At 37.1% G+C, this 19,218-nt stretch overlaps 1 protein-coding gene across 4 annotated transcripts in view; it reads left to right on the top strand.

Annotated features, from left to right (window-relative positions):
* Positions 1–19,218, top strand: part of BLM (BLM RecQ like helicase) — a 98,929-nt gene that overhangs the window by 63,316 nt on the left and 16,395 nt on the right. For all 4 annotated transcript variants that reach the window (XM_037833100.1, XM_037833101.1, XM_037833102.1 and 1 more), the window contains 4 exons: positions 3,087–3,193; positions 4,244–4,404; positions 12,782–12,977; positions 14,539–14,729. In XM_037833100.1, the coding sequence (XP_037689028.1) occupies positions 3,087–3,193; positions 4,244–4,404; positions 12,782–12,977; positions 14,539–14,729 (655 nt within the window). The remainder of the gene's footprint in view (positions 1–3,086; positions 3,194–4,243; positions 4,405–12,781; positions 12,978–14,538; positions 14,730–19,218) is intronic.

Genomic DNA, 19,218 nt, shown 5'->3' with positions numbered 1-19,218 from the left:
ACAAGAATGCAGTAAAGAATATGTCTTTTTCTGGGGGACATAAATATACAAACCAGCACAGAGCCCCACCAAGGGACTGGAAAGGGGAAGCTAATATAGGGCAAACACGGAAGCAAGCAAGGAAATATTAAGTTTCCATTTTCAGTTTTACCTTTTACATGTGGGAGGCGGGGGGTGTTTTACAAATTAGGGAGCAGATACACATTGATTAGCATGGTATGCTTGTCCATTCTGATAAGCTATCTCTCCTGGACCAAACCTGGTTTATTACCAAGTGTTGCTTATCTGCAGTTCTATAGGGTGCATTCCATTCTTCCATTTTCTCAGAAAGCCCCTACAGGTCAATAGGTTTTGTCTTCCGGAAAGTTCTCCGAAAGGGGTCCCTCCCAGCAGCACCCAGTGCAAGCAGCCATTTAATTTTACTTTGCACTTGTTATTGTCTTTCTTTCTTGGTCTATAGATTTTTTTATGACTAAAATATTGTTCTAAAATTAGTGTTTAAAGCATGGAGAAAAGCAACAAGGCCCCTCTTATGTCAAGTCACTGCAGCTTTCCTACTGATAGAGATTCTTATGCCACATCCCCGACTTAAGCCCAAAGTAACTCAAATAAATTGTGAGATTATCTTCATCATTTGTATTCCTAGGCGATTGTTTTCATGCCATAATATTATCATTACTGCAGTTTCCTTTGTTGTAGCAGCAAATGTAAATAATTAACTGAAATGATAATCCATGGCTCTATCAGTCTTTTATCTCTGCCTTTTTGCTACAATCTGCTAAACAGTCTTTTGCCATTTCAAGCACTAAAAGAACTCTGTTTTTTCTATAAAGGATATCATAAGAGAGATAGTCCTTGTATCGTTTAACAACAGCATCACCAGACCTCGGGAGTAATGCCTCCTATGACAATATCAATGAAAGAGGTAAAGTCATAAAGTGAAAAGCATCTTCATTCCCACCACTTTACTGTCAGTATATCTGAAATCAGAACATCCCAATAAGGGCAAAATACCTCACTCCTAATGTCACACAGAAATATGTAAAACACATAGAGACATGAAGCCCTACCAGGAGTTTCTGGTGCTTTGAGTAAAGAAAGATTCAGCCACACCCATGCCATATTTCAGTTTGTTTTGTTTGGTATCCTGGAGGTTTTTACATCATGAAGCTATGCACCACAGTAAAATTTAGAATAGATGAGAAAAGTGGTTGCTTGTTTGTTTGTTTGTTTGTTTGTTTGTTTTTTGGAAGGTGGAAGAAGGGCCATTGTAAAAGGAAAAGTGAGAAAGGAGGAACCAGTGGGGGTTTCTTGATTACAGTTGCATTCTCAGACAAATCCAGTTTTAGGAAAAGAACGTGAAAATTGAGGATCTGGAAATTGATTTCTTTAAAATCATCTTTGCTCATGTACTCTTGGAGAATCTTTGAACCTTTAGGAGTATGCATTCCCCAATTGTAGACCACTGATCTAAAAAGAAGTCGAATGTGGTTTAGGAATCTGAAAAGAGTTCCAACCTGGGGACAAAAAGGATGATCTTAATGGGTGTCCGTCCATTAAAACAGTGAGAGTGAGGTTCCTGAAGGAGAGAATGTAGAATAAGAAGGGAAGAGAAACATGCATTTGGGGGATGATTTTCACTTAAGGAATAAGCAAAGGAAGAAGAGAAGGAGATGGAGAAGTCAGAATTGTGAGAAGAAACCCACAAAAATGCAAAATAGTGAGCTAGTAGAGGGTTTTGTGTAAGGAAGGCCAGCAATGTGGAATGACAAAGACTCCAGAGAGAATGAGATCTGAAAAAAGGCAACTGAGTATACTAAAGGCAGTAGGGAGATCACTGCTGCCTATTTTGTGGCTTTCTTATCTGTAGCAGTACCGTAAGGAACAAGGCTGCCCACCACATGTGAAGCAACTTTAGTCCCAGAACTAAACTGGAGTTTATCCTGCCAATGGCAACAAAACCTGGACCCATTTAACTTGGATCTAGGTAGAAAGACAAAGCCAATGGTTTTAACCCCATCTTTCCTCCCTCTGATCCTACTCCTTGTAGACGCAGGCAACCTCCTTACGATGGCTTATTGCAATTTAGGATATCTTTTTTGTTTCCTTCTATCAGCCCAAGCCCTGAGATATCTTTGTGCTCTAACCTTAACTTGTTCTACACTGTTGTCTCTCCTTGTGGATAGGAGATAGTTGGAACCTGGGTGGAGGGTCCCTGAAGAGCCAGGAACCCCGTAACAATTCCCTCACCTTCCTTAGTTTTAAAAGCTCTGAGAAAATAATTTTGGTAGAATGGCGGTGGCGAAAGCCAGGGTGGAAATGAAGGGAGTTGAATTTGGATGTGTGGCGAGTTGCTTGGGGGCCTAAGTGTCTTCTCAAAAAACTGCCATTGAAGGAGAGAAGAGTGGAATGCTAGCTGCAGTGGAAGACAGGGTCAAGAGAAGCTTTTACTGTTTTTAGGATTGGTGGTCTTAGAACATATCCAGAGACAAAAGGAAGAATTCAGAAAAGAAACTGAAAATACAAGAAAGGGAATAATGGAGACGCTGAGCTTCCGGAGGAAATGAGATGCCAAGAGCAAAAGACCGGAGGAGGAGGAGCACATCTGTCTCAGAGTCAGCCACGTCCCCTCTGGGCCCAGACAAAATGTAATCCAAAGTCTTCCCTATGATCTGTAGGGCTTCAACTCCTGCTGCCCTGTGAAGAACTCTATGTACGCTGTCAAAATTTGGGAACATTGATGGTCTAAAAATGTACATGTTTATATCATAAATCTTTTAAATAACTTACCCGTCTCTGGCTTATCTTGTCTTTTCTACAGATTCTCTTCTTCAGTCCTAATTTTTTTTTTGTCCATCTCGTCCCATAGACATGATCCTTTCCCTGCCTATCACCATTCCCTTCTTTAACCCTTAACCTAACTTCCATTTCAGTGTTCTATTCTGGAAGCTGCCAACGGCAATATTCATCTTAAGACAACTTAGTATTTAGGCTTGCACTGTGGAAAATCAGTGTTTAATTTTTGAAGATGGCTCAAACTATATTTTCTCATAATACTACATTTTATGTTTGGGACTATTTTTTAGGTTTAGCATGAGCTTTAACAGACATAATCTGAAATACTATGTATTGCCGAAAAAGCCTAAGAAGGTGGCATTTGATTGCTTAGAATGGATCAGAAAGCACTACCCATGTGAGTATGGCCATGTGATGAATTATGTCTAGAGGTGATTTTTTATAAAATCTTTTTAGTACTGCAAAAGAATATGTAAAATTGCATATTAAACATTTCTTTTCTCATTTTGATAGCACTAACTTGTTATTTAGAGAATGGAATATTGCAACTCTTTCAATTCTAGTAATTGTGAAATCTCATTTGGTTTGATAATAAATCTTAACAAAAAGTATATTAAGTACTACCTCCTACACAACTATATTATAATTCTTTGTTTCATTGTCTTTCCTCTTACTTCTATCAGTGTATGAACTGTACAACTCTTTGTTTTAGTGCATTCTCCCAACTGCATTTGCTTTTGAGTTCTATTAATTTGAGATTCTGAAATTTATAGTAATTTTCCATGTGGCCCCTTTGCTACTTTTCCCTGGTGAATTTTTTTTGTTAAAAATTTCTATTTCTTTTTTTTTTAATTAGTCTATATTGCTTGTTTGAACAAATCAGCAATACAGAGAGATATCAAGGAAAAGTCAGTAACCACCCTTTCCAGCTCTCCAAGGCACCTAATACAGTTTAGAGTATACATCTATATCTTTGGCTCTGCCACAGAAAGTTGACTTTTTCTTTAGTACCTTTTATTTTCTGACTTTAAAAACAATAATAAATGTAATACTTACTTATTGATAAAAATTTTGAAACAAGCAAAAGAGAAGCCTCACTCTAAGACAAATCACCATTAACACTTTGGCCTCTATCCTGCCAATAATCTTTGAATGCATTTTTCTTTCTTTTAGCATGCTATATCTGTAGTGGTTGTAGCCTTAACCTGCTTTGTTTCTTGAGCATTTCCCCATGTCTTCTAAAAATTTAGAAAGCACTTATAATAGTTACAGTATCTTTCATTTCACATTTCACTTCTTTAATTATTCCCCTAATGTTGGCCATTAAGATGTTTCTAAATTTTTTTATTTATTTTATTTTATTTTATTTCTAAGAGCATAATGTAAAGTCTGTTGTTATCTATGTTAAAAGCCCTAATTTCTCAATACTGTTTTGGTTTCTTGGCAGATGAGTCCGGGATTATTTACTGCCTCTCTAGGCGAGAATGTGACACAATGGCTGACACATTGCAGAAGGATGGTCTGGCCGCTCTTGCTTATCATGCTGGCCTCAGTGATTCTGCTAGAGATGAAGTACAGCACAAGTGGATTAATCAGGATGGCTGCCAGGTAACTGTAAAATAAACAAAAGGAAACAATTTTTTATATTATGTACGCAAACTTGAACATGTTGAATGCAAATTATTTTTACCATAGGTTAGTAAATATCATAAGACTGAAATTGAAAAACAGACTTGTTTGAGCCTTCCAAAGTTGTTTCTATTTTTTCTTAAATCAGAAGGTTTTTTGAGGTATAATTCACATAGCATAAAATTTATCCTTTTAAAAGCAAACAAATTCAGTGGTTTTTAGTACATTCACAGGGTGGTGCAACCATCACCATTATCTTGGTTCCAGAATGCTTTCATTCTTTGGCATGTGGATATCCAATTATGTCGGCACCTTCAAATTGTCTTGGCAAAAATCAATTGACCTTGAAGCTTGTTGCTGCAAAGAAGAGGTGCTTATAATTGTGCCTAAGAGTCTTTCCCTGAGTGCCTCTGTGTTGCTCAGATGTGGTCCTCTCTCTTCAACTAAGCCACCATGGCAGATGATCTCACTGCCCTCCCCCTCTATGTGGGACCTGACTCCCAGGGGTGTAAATCTCCCTGGCAACGCAGGATATGACTCCTGGGAATGAATCTGGACCTGGCATCGTGGGATTTAGAACATCTTCTTGACCGAAAAGGGGATGCAAAATGAAACAAAGTAAAGCTTCAGTGGCTGAGAGAGTTCAAATGGAGTCGAGACGTCACTCTTACGCACTACATAGATAACCCTATTTAGGTTTTAATGTATTGGAACAGCTAGAGGTAAATACCTGAGACTACCAAACTCCAACCCAGTAGCCTGGACTCTTGAAGACAATTGTATAACAGTGTAACTTAAAAGGAGTGAAAGTGTGGTTGTGAAAACTTGTGGATCGCACTCCCTTTATCCATTGTGTGGATGGATGAGTAGAAAAATGGGGACAAAAACTAAATGAAAAATAAGATGAGATGGGGGGGTGATTTGGGTGTTCTTTTTTACTTTAATTTTTTATGCTTATTCTGTTTCTTTCTGGTGTAAGGAAAATGTTCAAAAATAGATTGGGGTGATGAATGCATAACTATATGATGGTACTGTGAACAGTTGATTGTACACCATAGATGACTTTATGGTATGTGACTAAATCTCAATAAAACTGAATTTAATTTTTTTAAATGGGCAAAAAAATAAATAAATTTGCAAGAATTTAAAAAAAAATCAATTGACTTACTTTGCAAGGTGTTAAAAAAGGGATAGTATTGGGGAAAAAATATAGTCAATGCAACTGGAGTCTATAGTTACCAGTAACATTGTAATATGCTCCCATTAAATGTAGCAAAGGCAATAAAAAAATCAATTGCCTTTAAGTATGAGGGTTTATTTCTATTCTATTCCTTTTTCCTACAGATCTGTCTACACTATTCTTGATTACTATAGCTCTGTAGTAAGTGCTTATGCAGAAGAGGAATTTGACCAAATCCAGGAATCCTTGATAAAAACATTTAGAAAAGTAGGAATAGAAGGAAACTTCCTCAACATGATAAAGAGCATATATGATAAACCCACAGCTAACATCATATTTAACAGTGAAAGACTAAAAGCTTTCGCTCTAAGATTAAGACAGAGATACCAATTTTTACAATTGCTACTGCATACTTATACTAGAAGTGCTAGCCAGAACAGTTAGGCAAGAAAAATTAATAAAAGATATCCAAATTGGAAAGGAAGAAGTAAAACTTTCCCTGTTTGCATATAACATGATCCTATATGTAGAAAATCCCCCAAAATCTGTAACAAAGCTACTAGAGCTAATAACTGATTAGCTAATAACTAATAAACTAATTAAGCAAAGTGGCAGGGTACAAGATCAACAAACAAGAATCAGTGGTGGTTCTATACAGTAAGGAACAATCCAAAGAGGAAATCAAGAAAAAAATTCCATTTATAATAGCAACTAAAAGAATCAAATATCTAGTAATTAATAAGGATGTAAAGGACTTATATTGGGAAACTACAAAACCTAAGTGCAGGGAAGGGCATTCCATGTTCATAGATTAGAATACTAAATATTGTTAAGATGTCAATTCTACCCAAAGCAATTTATAGATTTAACACAGTCCCAATCAGAATTCTAATAGCCTTCTTTGCAGAAGTGGAAAAGCCAGTCATCAAGTTCATGTGAAAGGGTAAAGGGCCCAAATAGGCAAAATCATCTTGAAAAAGAACAAAGTTAGCGAACTCCCACTTCCTGATTTTGAAACTTATTACAAAGCTACAGTAATCAAAACAACAGACATATAGACCAATGGGATAGAATTGAGAGTTCAGAAATAAACCATCATATCTATGGCTAATTGATTTTTGGCAAGCATGCCAAGTCCACTCAATGGGGAAAGAATAATTTCTTCAACAAATGGTGCTGGGAAACTGGATGTTCACATGCAAAAGAATGAAATTGGATCAAAGACCTAACTATGAGAGCCAAAACCATAAAACTCCTAGAAGAAAATGTAGGGAGCATTTTCAGGACCTTGTGTTAAGCAATGGTTTCTTGAACTTTACCCCAGAAGCACTAGCAACAAAAGAAAAAAAAAATAGATAAATTGGACTTCATCAAAATTAAAACTTTTGTGCATCAAACTACATTATCAAGAAAGTGAAAAGACAGAAGTGGAAGATAGCAGGTACTGGGCAAGGATGTGGAGAAACAGGAACTCTCGTGCATTGTTAGTGGTAGTGTAAAATGGTACAGCTGTGGAGGAAAACAGTTGGGCAATCCCTCAGAAAGTTACACATAGAATTACTATATGACCCAACAATCTCGCTTCTAGGCATATAACCAAAAGAATTGAGAGCAGGGACTCAAACAGATATTTGCACACCAGTGTTCATGCAGCATTAGTCACAGTAACCAAAAGGTGGAAGCAACCTAAGTGTTCAATGTGTGAATGGATAAACAAAATGTGGTATATACTCAATGGAATATTATTCAGGCATAGAAAGTAATGAAGTTCTGCTACATGCTACAGCATGGATGGACCTTGAAGACATGATGTTGAGTGAAATAAGCCAGACACAAAAGGACAAATATTATATGATCTTACTTATATGAAATAACTAGAATATGCAGATTTATAGAGTCAGAAATTAGAATACAGGTTACCAGGGGCAAGGGTAGGGAATGGGAAGTTAATGCTTAACCATTAATGCTTAATGGGTACACGTTCTGTTTGGGGTGATGGAAAGTTTTGATAATGCATGGTGTTGATGATAGCACAACATTGTGAATGTAATTAACACCATTGAACTTACACTTGAAACTGGTCAAGACGGGAAATTTTATGTTTGTATATATATATGTTACCACAATTAAAAAAATTTTTAGGTCTTATTCCAAGTGAGGGGAAAAATATCCACAAAGATACAAAGCTAGGAAAAACTGATATAGATCAGAGAAAAGCTCATGCTAAGGTCCAGAAAGCATTTCCATTAACTACGGCATCAGTGGGAATGGGTTGAAAAACATTTTAGCATGTATATTTGCTTACTCTCTGAATCAGAACAGTAAGCAGGGACACAGAAAAGCAGAAAATTGTTGAATTATCAGCATGTCTGCCCTGACTCTAAGACAAAAGATGATGCCAGTCAAAGCAATAAACACAAGTCCTTCTACTGCACTGGAACTATCTATTGGCCTGACTTACCTACTCCATCCCCATCTGTGCTTTTCCTTATTAATCTAATCAGATTTCTGAGATGACAAATTTGGCATTTCCCCGGTGAATCAAGGAGGAAGCTGGGAACACTGGACATTCCATTTTGTGGCAGATACCAGATAAATCCCTCTATATACAAAGATGAATTTGAGGAAAACAGCTGGTAATTATTTAAAGCTTATGAAAAGTTTTTCACCTCAGAAAAACAGAAATCATTAACTTGAAGATTTGGAATAATCAAAAAGAGAAGAAAATCTTGGAAGACAATAACCTAGTATCCTCGGAAAGATATATGATATAGCTTTTATGAACTAGGAACAGTTTGCTGTAAGGAGATCACAGGCTGAGATGAAGGGAGAAACAAGAAGACAGCTGATCCAAATAAGAAAATTTAATAAAAAACAAATCGAATTATATATCAAGAAACAAATGGGTCGACTCAGTGCAAACATTTGAATTAGTGATACAGTGATGTAGTAGTGACTAATAAACTTGAGAATTCAAAGAAAAAAACAAGGAAATGATAATTAAGGGGAAAGGGGGAAATGACATTTGTTAATAACAGGTAATAGGGATTCAGCCTAAGAATAATGTGTTCCCCAAATAGTTGAAAATGCAGTAATCAAATATATATATCATAAGTAAATACATAACAGGAATAAGAGATTTATCACAAAATCGCTGGGCCAAAATTCACATGTAGACATGGTTCAGCAAATTGTTTGAATTATGGAGTGTCTTTGATTGCCAGGGCTGCTATAACAAACTGCCATAGAGTAGTTGGCTTAAACAGCAATAAATTATTTTCCTCACAGTTTTAGAGACTTAGAGGTAAAAAATCAAGGTGTGGACAGGATCATGCCTTCTCTGAAGTCTGGTGGCAGCTTGCTGGCCATCCATAGCTCAGTCTCTAACTCTGTCACATGGCCAGCTATCTCCTACTCTTCCATATCCAAATTTCCTCTGCTTTTAGGGATTCGAGTCATATTGGATTAAGGCCCACCCTGATTCAATTTGGCCTCATCTTAACTAATAACATCTTCAGAGATCCCATTTACAAATGTATTCATACCCACAGAACCAGGGGTTAGGACTTGAACATGTGTCTGTGGGGGGCATGATTCAATCTATAATATAAAGCTAAAAGAAATTGTCTATATGCATTAAAGTAAAAGAAATAGGCTATTCTACAAAGACCAAAAAACAGACATGCCTGATACTGCTGTAATAGACACACAAGACTAGGAGTACCATCTTCAGAGTCAGAAGAGAAAGACTGGAACTGAAGAATTCCATACCCAGCTCATTGTCATTTATGTTGAAAGCAATAGAAAGGCATTTTCAGATGTGCAGAAGTTCGGAAAGTATATTACTTATCTCATTCCTGAAATAATTAAAGATGTCCGTCTTTCTAAATTAATTTATACATTTAATCAAAATTCCAGTGTTTTTTCCCTGCAATATGCTTTTTCTAAAGTTTACTTGGAAGAATGTTCAAATGAGAGTAGCTAAAAGAATTTGGCAAGAAAATAACAACATGAACACTGACTTCACAATACATTAAGACAGATCAGTGGAACAGAAAATCCATAAATAGACTAGAATACATATAAAAACTTGATATAAGGAGGGTGTTCCCGTTTGCTAGTGCTGCCGTTATGCAAAACACCAGAAATGGATTGGCTTTTATAAAGGGGGTTTATTTGGTTACAAAGTTACAGTCTGAAGGCCATGAAAATGTCCAAATGAAGGCATCAATACATGTATACGTTCACCGAAGGAAGGCAAATGGCATCCGGAAAACCTCTGTTAGCTTAGAAGGCACATGGCTAGCATCTGCTGATCCCAGGTTGTGTTCCAGCACCACTCTCAGCTCCTGTGCATTCTTCAAAGTGTCTCTCTCTTGGCTGCAGCACCTCCTTCTGTCTGTGAAACTTTTATAGGACTCCAGTGATTCAGTTAAGACCCACCCTGAATGGGTGAGGTAACACCTCCATGGAAAGTATCCAATCAAAGGTCTCGCCCACAGTTGATTGAGTCATATCTCCATGGAAGCACTCAATCAAAGGATTCCAACCTAATCAACACTAATATATCTGCCCCCACAAGATTGCATCAAAGAACATGGCATTTTGGGGGACATAATACATCCAAACTAGCACAGAGGACATTACAAATTAATGAGGAAACGAAAGATTATTCAACTAATAGTATTGTTTATCTGATGGGGGGATTGTTTAGCTCTTCGCATCAATATAAATTACAGATAGATAAAGGTATTGATACTTAAAATGTATGATCTCTAAATGGGAAACTTTCTAAGCTTAAAGGTATTGGTGATATTTTAATTTTCTTTCATCAATAATAACAAATGTACTATACCAATACTATGGGTCAACAATAGGGAGGGATAACGGGTAGGGGAAGATTTTGGTTTTATTATTTTATTCTTATTTCTTGTTCTGGAGTAATGAAAATGTTCTAAAGTCCTTCATGGGAATGTATGCACAACTATGTGATGATGCTATGAGCCAATAATTGTATACTTTGGACGGTTTGTGTGGTGTGTGAGTACATCTCAGTAAAATTGAAAGGAAAAAAAAGTATTGTTGATGACGTTGTAACAGATGCCTTCATGCAGTGCTTGTGAAAGCCTTTCTTGAAAATAATGTGGCAGATTTTACCAAGAGCCCCAAATCTAAATTGTGGGTATGGTGTTTACATCAGTGTATTTTTTAATAGTAAAAAATTTTGAATAGCTTAAATGTCCTGAGAGAGCAATTGGGTAAATTATGGTACATTCCTACCATTAAAGGTGATTTAGGAAGAATTTTTTAATAATATGAAGATCTTCACATGCTAATGATGTGGGGGGAAATCTGATTCAAACATATAAAATTTCAACCATATAAAAAGAAAATTGAATAGGAAAAGGAAAAGAATGAACAGAAGAAAGCCTAGAAGAAAATTGTCAGAATATAAGAGCAATAGCTCCCAGTCATGTAACTAAAAGTGATTTTGTCAAGTTCTTTGAATCTTTATATATACTTTAAATATTCTACAATGACTGTATATTACTTTGATCCAAAAATATGGTTAAAAATGGTGAGATGTCATGGGGGCTTTGTTTTTTTGTTTGTTTGTTTTTAATCATTTCTACTCTCAGACTAGCTAATCCTAACAGTCAAGGTATAATCCTACACCAACAGGACAGCCTTGATCTTGTTAGATTCGTGAGACAGAATAAATTTTGTTGTTTTTCTTTACAAAGAAAAGATTGTAGCCTGAAGTTTTAAAAAGAACAACACAGAAATAAAGAAGGAAGTAACAACTCTACAAAGCAAGTTTTCCCAGTTGTAAGAGATAAGGGCTTTCAGAAAGAGGTGACGTCATGGTGGCTTTATTTGGGAGCCTGCAGACTGCCTCACAGTCATGTGCCTACTCCCTTTGGAGATGCCCTCAGGCTTCAGTGTGATCCAAACAGCCGCAGCTTCTCCCATCTGGTTGCAGAGCCTCTCTGCCTGCTCTTCACCACTAGAGGCTACAGCAGATTTTCTCTTTCCAGGGAGATAAGACTTTGATGGAAGTGCCATCAATTTAGATGGATGACTAACCTTGCGTGCAGGCTGTTGCCATCCCCGGTGTTGATAAATGTACCCAGTTTCTGTCCACATACTCCATAGCTTGCAGTTCCTTTTTCTGGTACTCAGAGTTACTAAATTCATGTCAAGAGCTTTAGTCTTGCGGCCAGATATTTCATTTGCTTTTAAAATACTGTTCTTGCAGTAGCAGTTCATTTTTTTAAGTGCTAAAAAGTCTTGCAGCTTTATCTGTATAATGTAATTTTGCCTGGAGATAGAATTTTTTTGTCTGGGCTAAACAAGACCTACATTTGCAACTGAAATGGATATACTTGAAAATGATTTTTGCTAAAAACTTTATCAAGATTAAAAATTTTATCAAGCTCCTGAATTTTAACCATCACCTTGCTTCCACTAAGTAATTTGTATGGGCTGAGATCAACAGTCCTTGGCCTTTTTTTTTTTTTTTTTTTTTTTTTTTTTCCTTTTTGATATAAGCAACTCTCAGACATTTACCCACATGAGTTTCAATTAAAATTTCACAAGTTTTGACTTTGAAATCAGCTGATGAATGAAAGGAGTTGGTGTATGATAAGGTGAAGCCACTGGGAAAACTGGTAAGCCCCAGAGCAGGTAAGAATGCCATTGTACCTGCATCATCGGAGAAGCTAGCAGCAATGACCTCTAAAAGCCCAAGCCCTGGAAACACCCCAGAGATCCTGAGCAACACGTTTATGATCACTGACCTGGATATCAGGGCTATGTAAACAACAACCCCCACACTTGAAAGTCAAAAATGTAAGACAAACAGTGGCAACACATCAAGGACTGACTGCAGTTTATTCTGGCTTCCTTACGTGATAATACCAAATCACACAAGAAAGTCCCTGCTACACTTAGTGTCTCTTCATCTCTTTACTTTTTTTGGGTCTTAATAGAATTGCAGATTTTCAAAATGAAACTCTCATATTAATCATGCTAAAGAGTGAGATTAAGATAATAGGTTGTTGTGTGGGGTGCATTTTAAAGTAAAAGAGGCTGTTAGAGCATTTAGAAGTACCTTTTACTAAAATGTTGCTTTAAATGCATTGTGAGTCTAATAGGCTTTTGCTTTTACATCAGGTTATCTGTGCAACAGTTGCATTTGGAATGGGAATTGACAAACCTGACGTGCGCTTTGTGATCCATGCGTCTCTCCCTAAATCTGTGGAGGGTTACTACCAAGAATCTGGCAGAGCTGGAAGAGATGGGGAAATATCTCACTGCCTGCTTTTCTATACCTATCATGATGTGACCAGACTGAAAAGACTTATATTGAGTAAGCTGAGCTTCATTGTGGAGACATTCTGTCATCTTCAGTCTCATGATAGTAATCTACTTCTGCTTTCCTGCTTTTTGTGTTACTTTGGGTCCAGTTTTCCTTAAATAGTCATAGAAAAACAAGTTCATGTAGATACAGAAAAATTATTTTAGTTCATTTTTAGTAGAACACTCTTGTTACGTAAAACTCAAATGATAGAGACATGTATGAAGCAGAAAGTTTCCAAAACATACCTTGTAGTACTGTCCCAAGAAATACCTGGTTATTGGTTTCCTTTTTTATCTTTCCAGAACCAATTTCTGCATGCATCTTTAAACACAACACACATGTCAAACATGCAGAAAGGTAAAGGTAGATAATGTAATGAGCTCTGAAATACCACATAAGAAATAAAACACAAATAATAGGGCAAAGGCTCCCTATATATCCCTTTCCTATCTCATCCCTCTACCCGCCCCATCAGAGGTTAGCAATATCTTTAGTACCTACTATATGCTGTTTTAAATGCTTTGCATATATCAACTCATTTAATCTTCACAACAATTCTGAAGGATAATACTATTATTTTCCCCATTTTACAAAGGAGGAAAATGAGATATGGATACGGTTAAGTGGCAGAGGCCTCACGGAACCCAGGTTCATTTGATTCCAAAGCCCATGTTCATTGCACTATGCCAAGGTGATTCTCAGTGACAAACTACAACTTTTACATTTAATTTGCCCATTTGTTTAACAAAACAAAAACCTTATGAAGTTAAGGCCAAACAATGTTATAATCATTTAAGTTCTCTAACTTAGCAATAATAAATCCTAATAATTTAGTAGCCATTTGAAAAGATAATGCTCATAAACTGGAAGAAAAATTATATTTTTATTTCATTAACCATAATTGCTCACTAATGGAAAGTGTGCACCTGTTCTCAAACCTCAGAATCCAATTGAACACTGCCAAATATCCAGCTTTGCAAAGACATGTTATTGGAAGAAGCGAAATCTAATGTTAAAACCATGAGCTACCTCATGCTCGTAGTTTGCCTGGTATTCAATTGATGTCAAGTATTGCTGTGTTGCCCTTCAATTTAAAATGTCCTGCCCATACCTCTGAATTCACTAGAGCACCCCAGGGCTCCCTGGTACACAGTTTTGGGACTGCTGGCTTAACCACTTTTACTTCAAATGCGCAAGAAGTATACTGCCCTGCCAGAGTTCCATGCTCTGGTTACTTTTGATATTCAGTTCAATATCATAATAAACATAATAAATATAAGTCAAAGTTTCATCATGATGAATAATGAAGATTTCAAAAAAAAAAAGAAAAAAATCCAGTTGCTCCTGATAAACATTTATTTCTATAAAACCTAAAAATCTTGAGGGATGAACATACCTAAGTACCCTATTAATTATGAGATAGAATGGTGTCATATTGACTTAATGCTGTTAATAATTTTCTTATTTCATTTCATTAAATATTTGAAATTATATGAATCTAAATAGCTCTGTGATATTCTGTTTTTGTATTCTGATAAGTATGTTTTGCTATGCTGTTTATCTCTTTTAGTGGAAAAAGATGGAAACCATCATACAAAAGAGACTCACTTCAATAATTTGTACAGCATGGTACATTACTGTGAAAATATAACAGAATGTCGGAGAATGCAGCTTTTGGCTTACTTTGGTGAAAATGAGTTTAATCCTGATTTTTGTAAGAAATACCCAGATGTTTCTTGTGATAATTGCTGTAAAACAAAGGTAAAATGAGACAATTTTAAATTCTTTATGATAAGGAAATTACCAAGATTTTTAACTTCTCTCCATTTGGAAAAGTTGATATAAGTTAGATTATAATAAGTGGACCCCAAGGGACTAGATAAGGAGAAAATGGCATCCTCAACATAACAAATTGGTATAGAAACATTTTATAAAAATAATTTTGTGTAATCTCTTTTTCTTTAGAATTAAAAGCCTGTAAATATATATATATACTAGACATCCACCTGTCCAAAATTGTAAGGTTCACATAGGTACACTGATAATCATAGTATATTTTAGAAATACTAGAATATATATAGTAAACATCCAGAAAGACCCAACATGGGCAGGTAGAATTTTTTTTTTAATTCAACTAAAACCTATATATTGAGAAAGCTCGCATTCTCAAAAGGGTTACAACCAATGTACTGTGTATTTGAATTCAGATCAATTACATTATTCTGTAAATTGGTTTTTAAAACACTGAAGAATATTGTCAGTGGCTTCTGGATGAGTTCACTTTCATCTGTCCTAAAAATAACCTTGGAAGATTGTTAAATTCAGTCATTGGGTACTTCTTATACCTATCATGGTAAATCTGCATAGTAATGGCTACTGTGCTTTAAGCTTACACAGCATTTTCACATTTAGTATACTATTTTAAATGTACCCTGTGAAATAGATGGGCAAATAGTATTAGCTAGCCATGCCCACTTTATAGATTTGGAAACCAAATATGAGTGTTTGTGCTAAGCTCTGTGCAAGGTGCTGGGGATTCACAAATGAATGTGGTGTGGGTCAGTTCATTTGAGGGGAGGCAGATATGTTTGTATTCATTTGACTATAATACTGTGTAATGAGTATGGTTACAAAGGTAAGAAGCGCTAGCCAGAGCAGAGGGTGATTTACTCTTGATATGGAATCTGCAGATTCAATGCCCTCTCCCCCGCCACCAACCCTGTAGACATTGCTAATCAATTCATTTATTCAGCAAATATTTGTTGAGCACCTACTCTGTAACTGGCACTGTTCTAGGAGTTTGGGGTGCATTATTGAACAAAATAAATAAAGATCCTTGCCCCTGTGGAGCTTTTAGTCAAGGGAGGCAGATTACAAACTATATATTATAAGTAAACTATATGTTAAGGAATAAGAGCTGTAGTGACAAGAGAAGTACAGTAGAATAGGGAGACAGGAGTAATGGGTGGGTGCAAGATGCAATGTTTGATAAGGGGGTCAGGGGAAATTTTTTTCAAGAAAGTGAAATCTGAGTAAAGACTTGAAGATAAGGGAGTCAGCTGAGCAGCTCTCTGGAAAAGGGCCTTCTTGGCAGAAGCATTGACTGGAACGAAGGCTCTAAGGTGGGGGCATGACTGATGCATATGAGGAATAGTAAAGAAGCCCATGTGGCTGAGCAGAGTTAAGAGTTAGTGAGCAGGAGAGGTAATAGAGAGCCAAAGCCGTAGGGCGTTGTAGACTGTTGTGAAGACTTTAGCGTTTACTCTGAATGAAATGAGGAGTTTTGCAGAATTTTGAACAGAGGAGTGATATGATCTGACTTAGTTTTTTCTGTTTGTTTTTTTTTTTAATTTTTTTTTAATCTTCATTTTATTGAGATATATTCACATACCACGCAGTCATACAAAACAAATCGTACTTTCCATTGTTCACAGTACCATTACATAGTTGTACATTCATCACCTAAATCAATCCCTGACACCTTCATTAGCACACACACAAAAATAACAAGAATAATAATTAGAGTGAAAAAGAGCAATTGAAGTAAAAAAGAACACTGGGTACCTTTGTCTGTTTGTTTCCTTCCCCTATTTTTCTACTCGTCCACCCATAAACTAGACAAAGTGGAGTGTGGTCCTTATGGCTTTCCCAATCCCATTGTCACCCCTCATAAGCTACATTTTTATACAACTGTCTTCGAGATTCATGGGTTCTCGGTTGTAGTTTGATAGTTTCAGGTATCCACCACCAGCTACCCCAATTCTTTAGAACCTAAAAAAGGTTGTCTAAAGTGTGCGTAAGAGTGCCCACCAGAGTGACCTCTCGGCTCCTTTTGTAATCTCTTTGCTACTGAAGCTTATTTCATTTCCTTTCACATCCCCCCTTTGGTCAAGAAGATGTTCTCCGTCCCACGATGCCAGGTCTACATTCCTCCCCGGGAGTCATATTCCATGTTGCCAGGGAGATTCACTCCCATGGGTCTGACTTAGTTTTAAAAGGATGTCTCTGGCAGAGAACGTGCTGGAGGGGGAGCAGGAAAGAAGAGAGACCTGTTAGAGATGCTATTGGCAATAGATAATGGTGGCTCTGACCAAGCTTGTAGTGGTAAAGAAGGTGTGACTGGTCAGATTACAGATACTAGATAGTTTTAAGGATTTCTTGATTGCGTGGAGTATAAGAGAAAGAAGGGAGTCAAGTATGGCTCCAAGCTTTTGAGGCCAAGTAACTAGAAGAATGGAGTTGCCCTTAGCCAAGATGGAGAGGGCTGAGAATGAAACAGCTTTGGCAGAGATCAGGAGTTAAGTTGACATGTTGAGTTAGCTATGTCTGTTAGAGTTCTGAAAAAAAAGACTGGTAGTACATATAAATTTGGGAGTGATTGGCATATAGATGGTATTTAAAGACAGGTGAAATCATCAGATGTATAAGTTTAGATAGAAGAGAAGAAAAGCAAAGAATGAGCCCTGGATCATTAAGAAGTTGAGAAGAAGAGAAGAAAGTAAGACAGGAGACCAAGAACTAATAAGATAAGAGGAAAACCAGAGAAACTAATGCAGAAAGTGTTTCAAGGAGAAGGGAGTGCTAACTGTGTCTAATGCTGCTGCTAAATTAATTATGGTAAAGACAGAGAATTCACTGCAGAAATTATGGTGACCTCAAACTTGACCACTTTCAGTGGAGTGGGGTTAAAGCTTTATGGAATGGGTTTAAGAGAGAATGAGAGGAAAATTGGAGGCTGTGGATATAAACGCTTTCAAGTTTTGCTGCAAAGATAAGCAGAGAAATAGAACAGTAGCTGGCAGAGGAAGTGAAGTCAAGAAAATATAGGAGAAAGCATGATCATATGCTGTTAGAAGTGTGCCTATAGAGGATGAAAAATTGATGTGTAAGGAGAAAGAGAGGAGAATTACTAAAGAAGTATCCTTGAGTAGGCAAGGGGGATCTGTATTGGCTTTAGATAGGAACTAGGATAATTCATCTGTAGTAACAGGTGGGAAGGTAAGAAAATGTGCGGGCAGGTGGAATACACATGATGGGAGTTTGTGAAAGTTCACTTCTGACAGTTTTCAGTTTTCTCAGTGAACTAGGAAGCAAGGGTATCAGCTGACTGTGAGGACAGAAGTGGGGAAAGGAAAAAGTGTAAAATAGTCATTTAGGACAGAGGTTGGCAAACTTTACCCTAAAGGGCCAAAGAATATTAGGCTTTGCAGCCCATATGGTCTTGTCTCAACTACTCAACTTTTGTCATGGTAGCCAAAAACCACCTGTAGACAATATGCAAATGAATGGGATGGCTGTGTTCCAGTAAAACTTTATTCACAAAACAGGCATTGGGCCCATGGGCCACAGTTTCCTGATAGACTCGGGATGAGTAATAATTACCTGGCAGCATTAGGGATCCACCTGAGATTTGTGGTCCTATACTGAAGATGAGAACAGTCAGTATGGTCGTAGGTAGAGAATTAGATCTAATGTGTTTGGCCAAGCAATGTGATGAAGCGACCTAAGGACAAGAGAATTGAGGGTATAAGAAACGTAGTGATTATAATGATTGACTCTGGAACTTAGGCTGAGTTAGGAGGTCTCTGGGGACATCTGAGGGTGAGGATCAATGGTTAGGCAGTCCCAGGGTGGGTAGGAGGGTTGTTGGAGTCAAAATACTAGAGGGAGTGAGCAGGAAAGAGAGGAAGTGGTGGTCAGAGAATGAAAGGGGTGCGGGAATTAGTAAGGAGAATATAGGAGGTGTGACCATGGTGTGAGTGATTGATGTGTGCAGAGGACTGGATCATTGGAGCAGCAGAGGTCAAGATGCCAGAGGATCAACTCTGTTTAACTGAGGTCACTAAGATAAATGATCAGACAGAAATGATGTTAGAGAGAGTAATGGGGTACTCTTTCTTGCTGATTCTAGATGGGGTCTCAGAATCACTACCAATTGTTAGTATAAGAAAAGAGTCCTCTCACAAGAGTGTCACAGGAAATGTTTTATATAGGTTGGTGTGTGGCAGATGAACAAAGGTGGAAAGTAGGGAGAACAGCATATACAGGGGCACAGAAGCTTAATGCAACTTTTTAGAACTCAACTAGTTAGCATTGCTGGGATGGAGAACTAGGATATGACAACAGAGAGATCATCTAGGAATAAAGGGTTTAAAAAGTGGGCAAGTACACTAATGCAAAATAATAATAGGGATACTGGGTGGGAAGGTAATATGGGAATTCTACTTTCTGCATGATTTTTCTCTAAAAC

Source organism: Choloepus didactylus, chromosome 4, assembly GCF_015220235.1.
Source record: "Choloepus didactylus isolate mChoDid1 chromosome 4, mChoDid1.pri, whole genome shotgun sequence".
Lineage (NCBI taxonomy): Eukaryota > Metazoa > Chordata > Mammalia > Pilosa > Megalonychidae > Choloepus > Choloepus didactylus.
The sequence above is the reverse complement of the archived record's forward strand: the minus strand, read 5'-3'. Positions and strand labels throughout refer to the sequence as shown.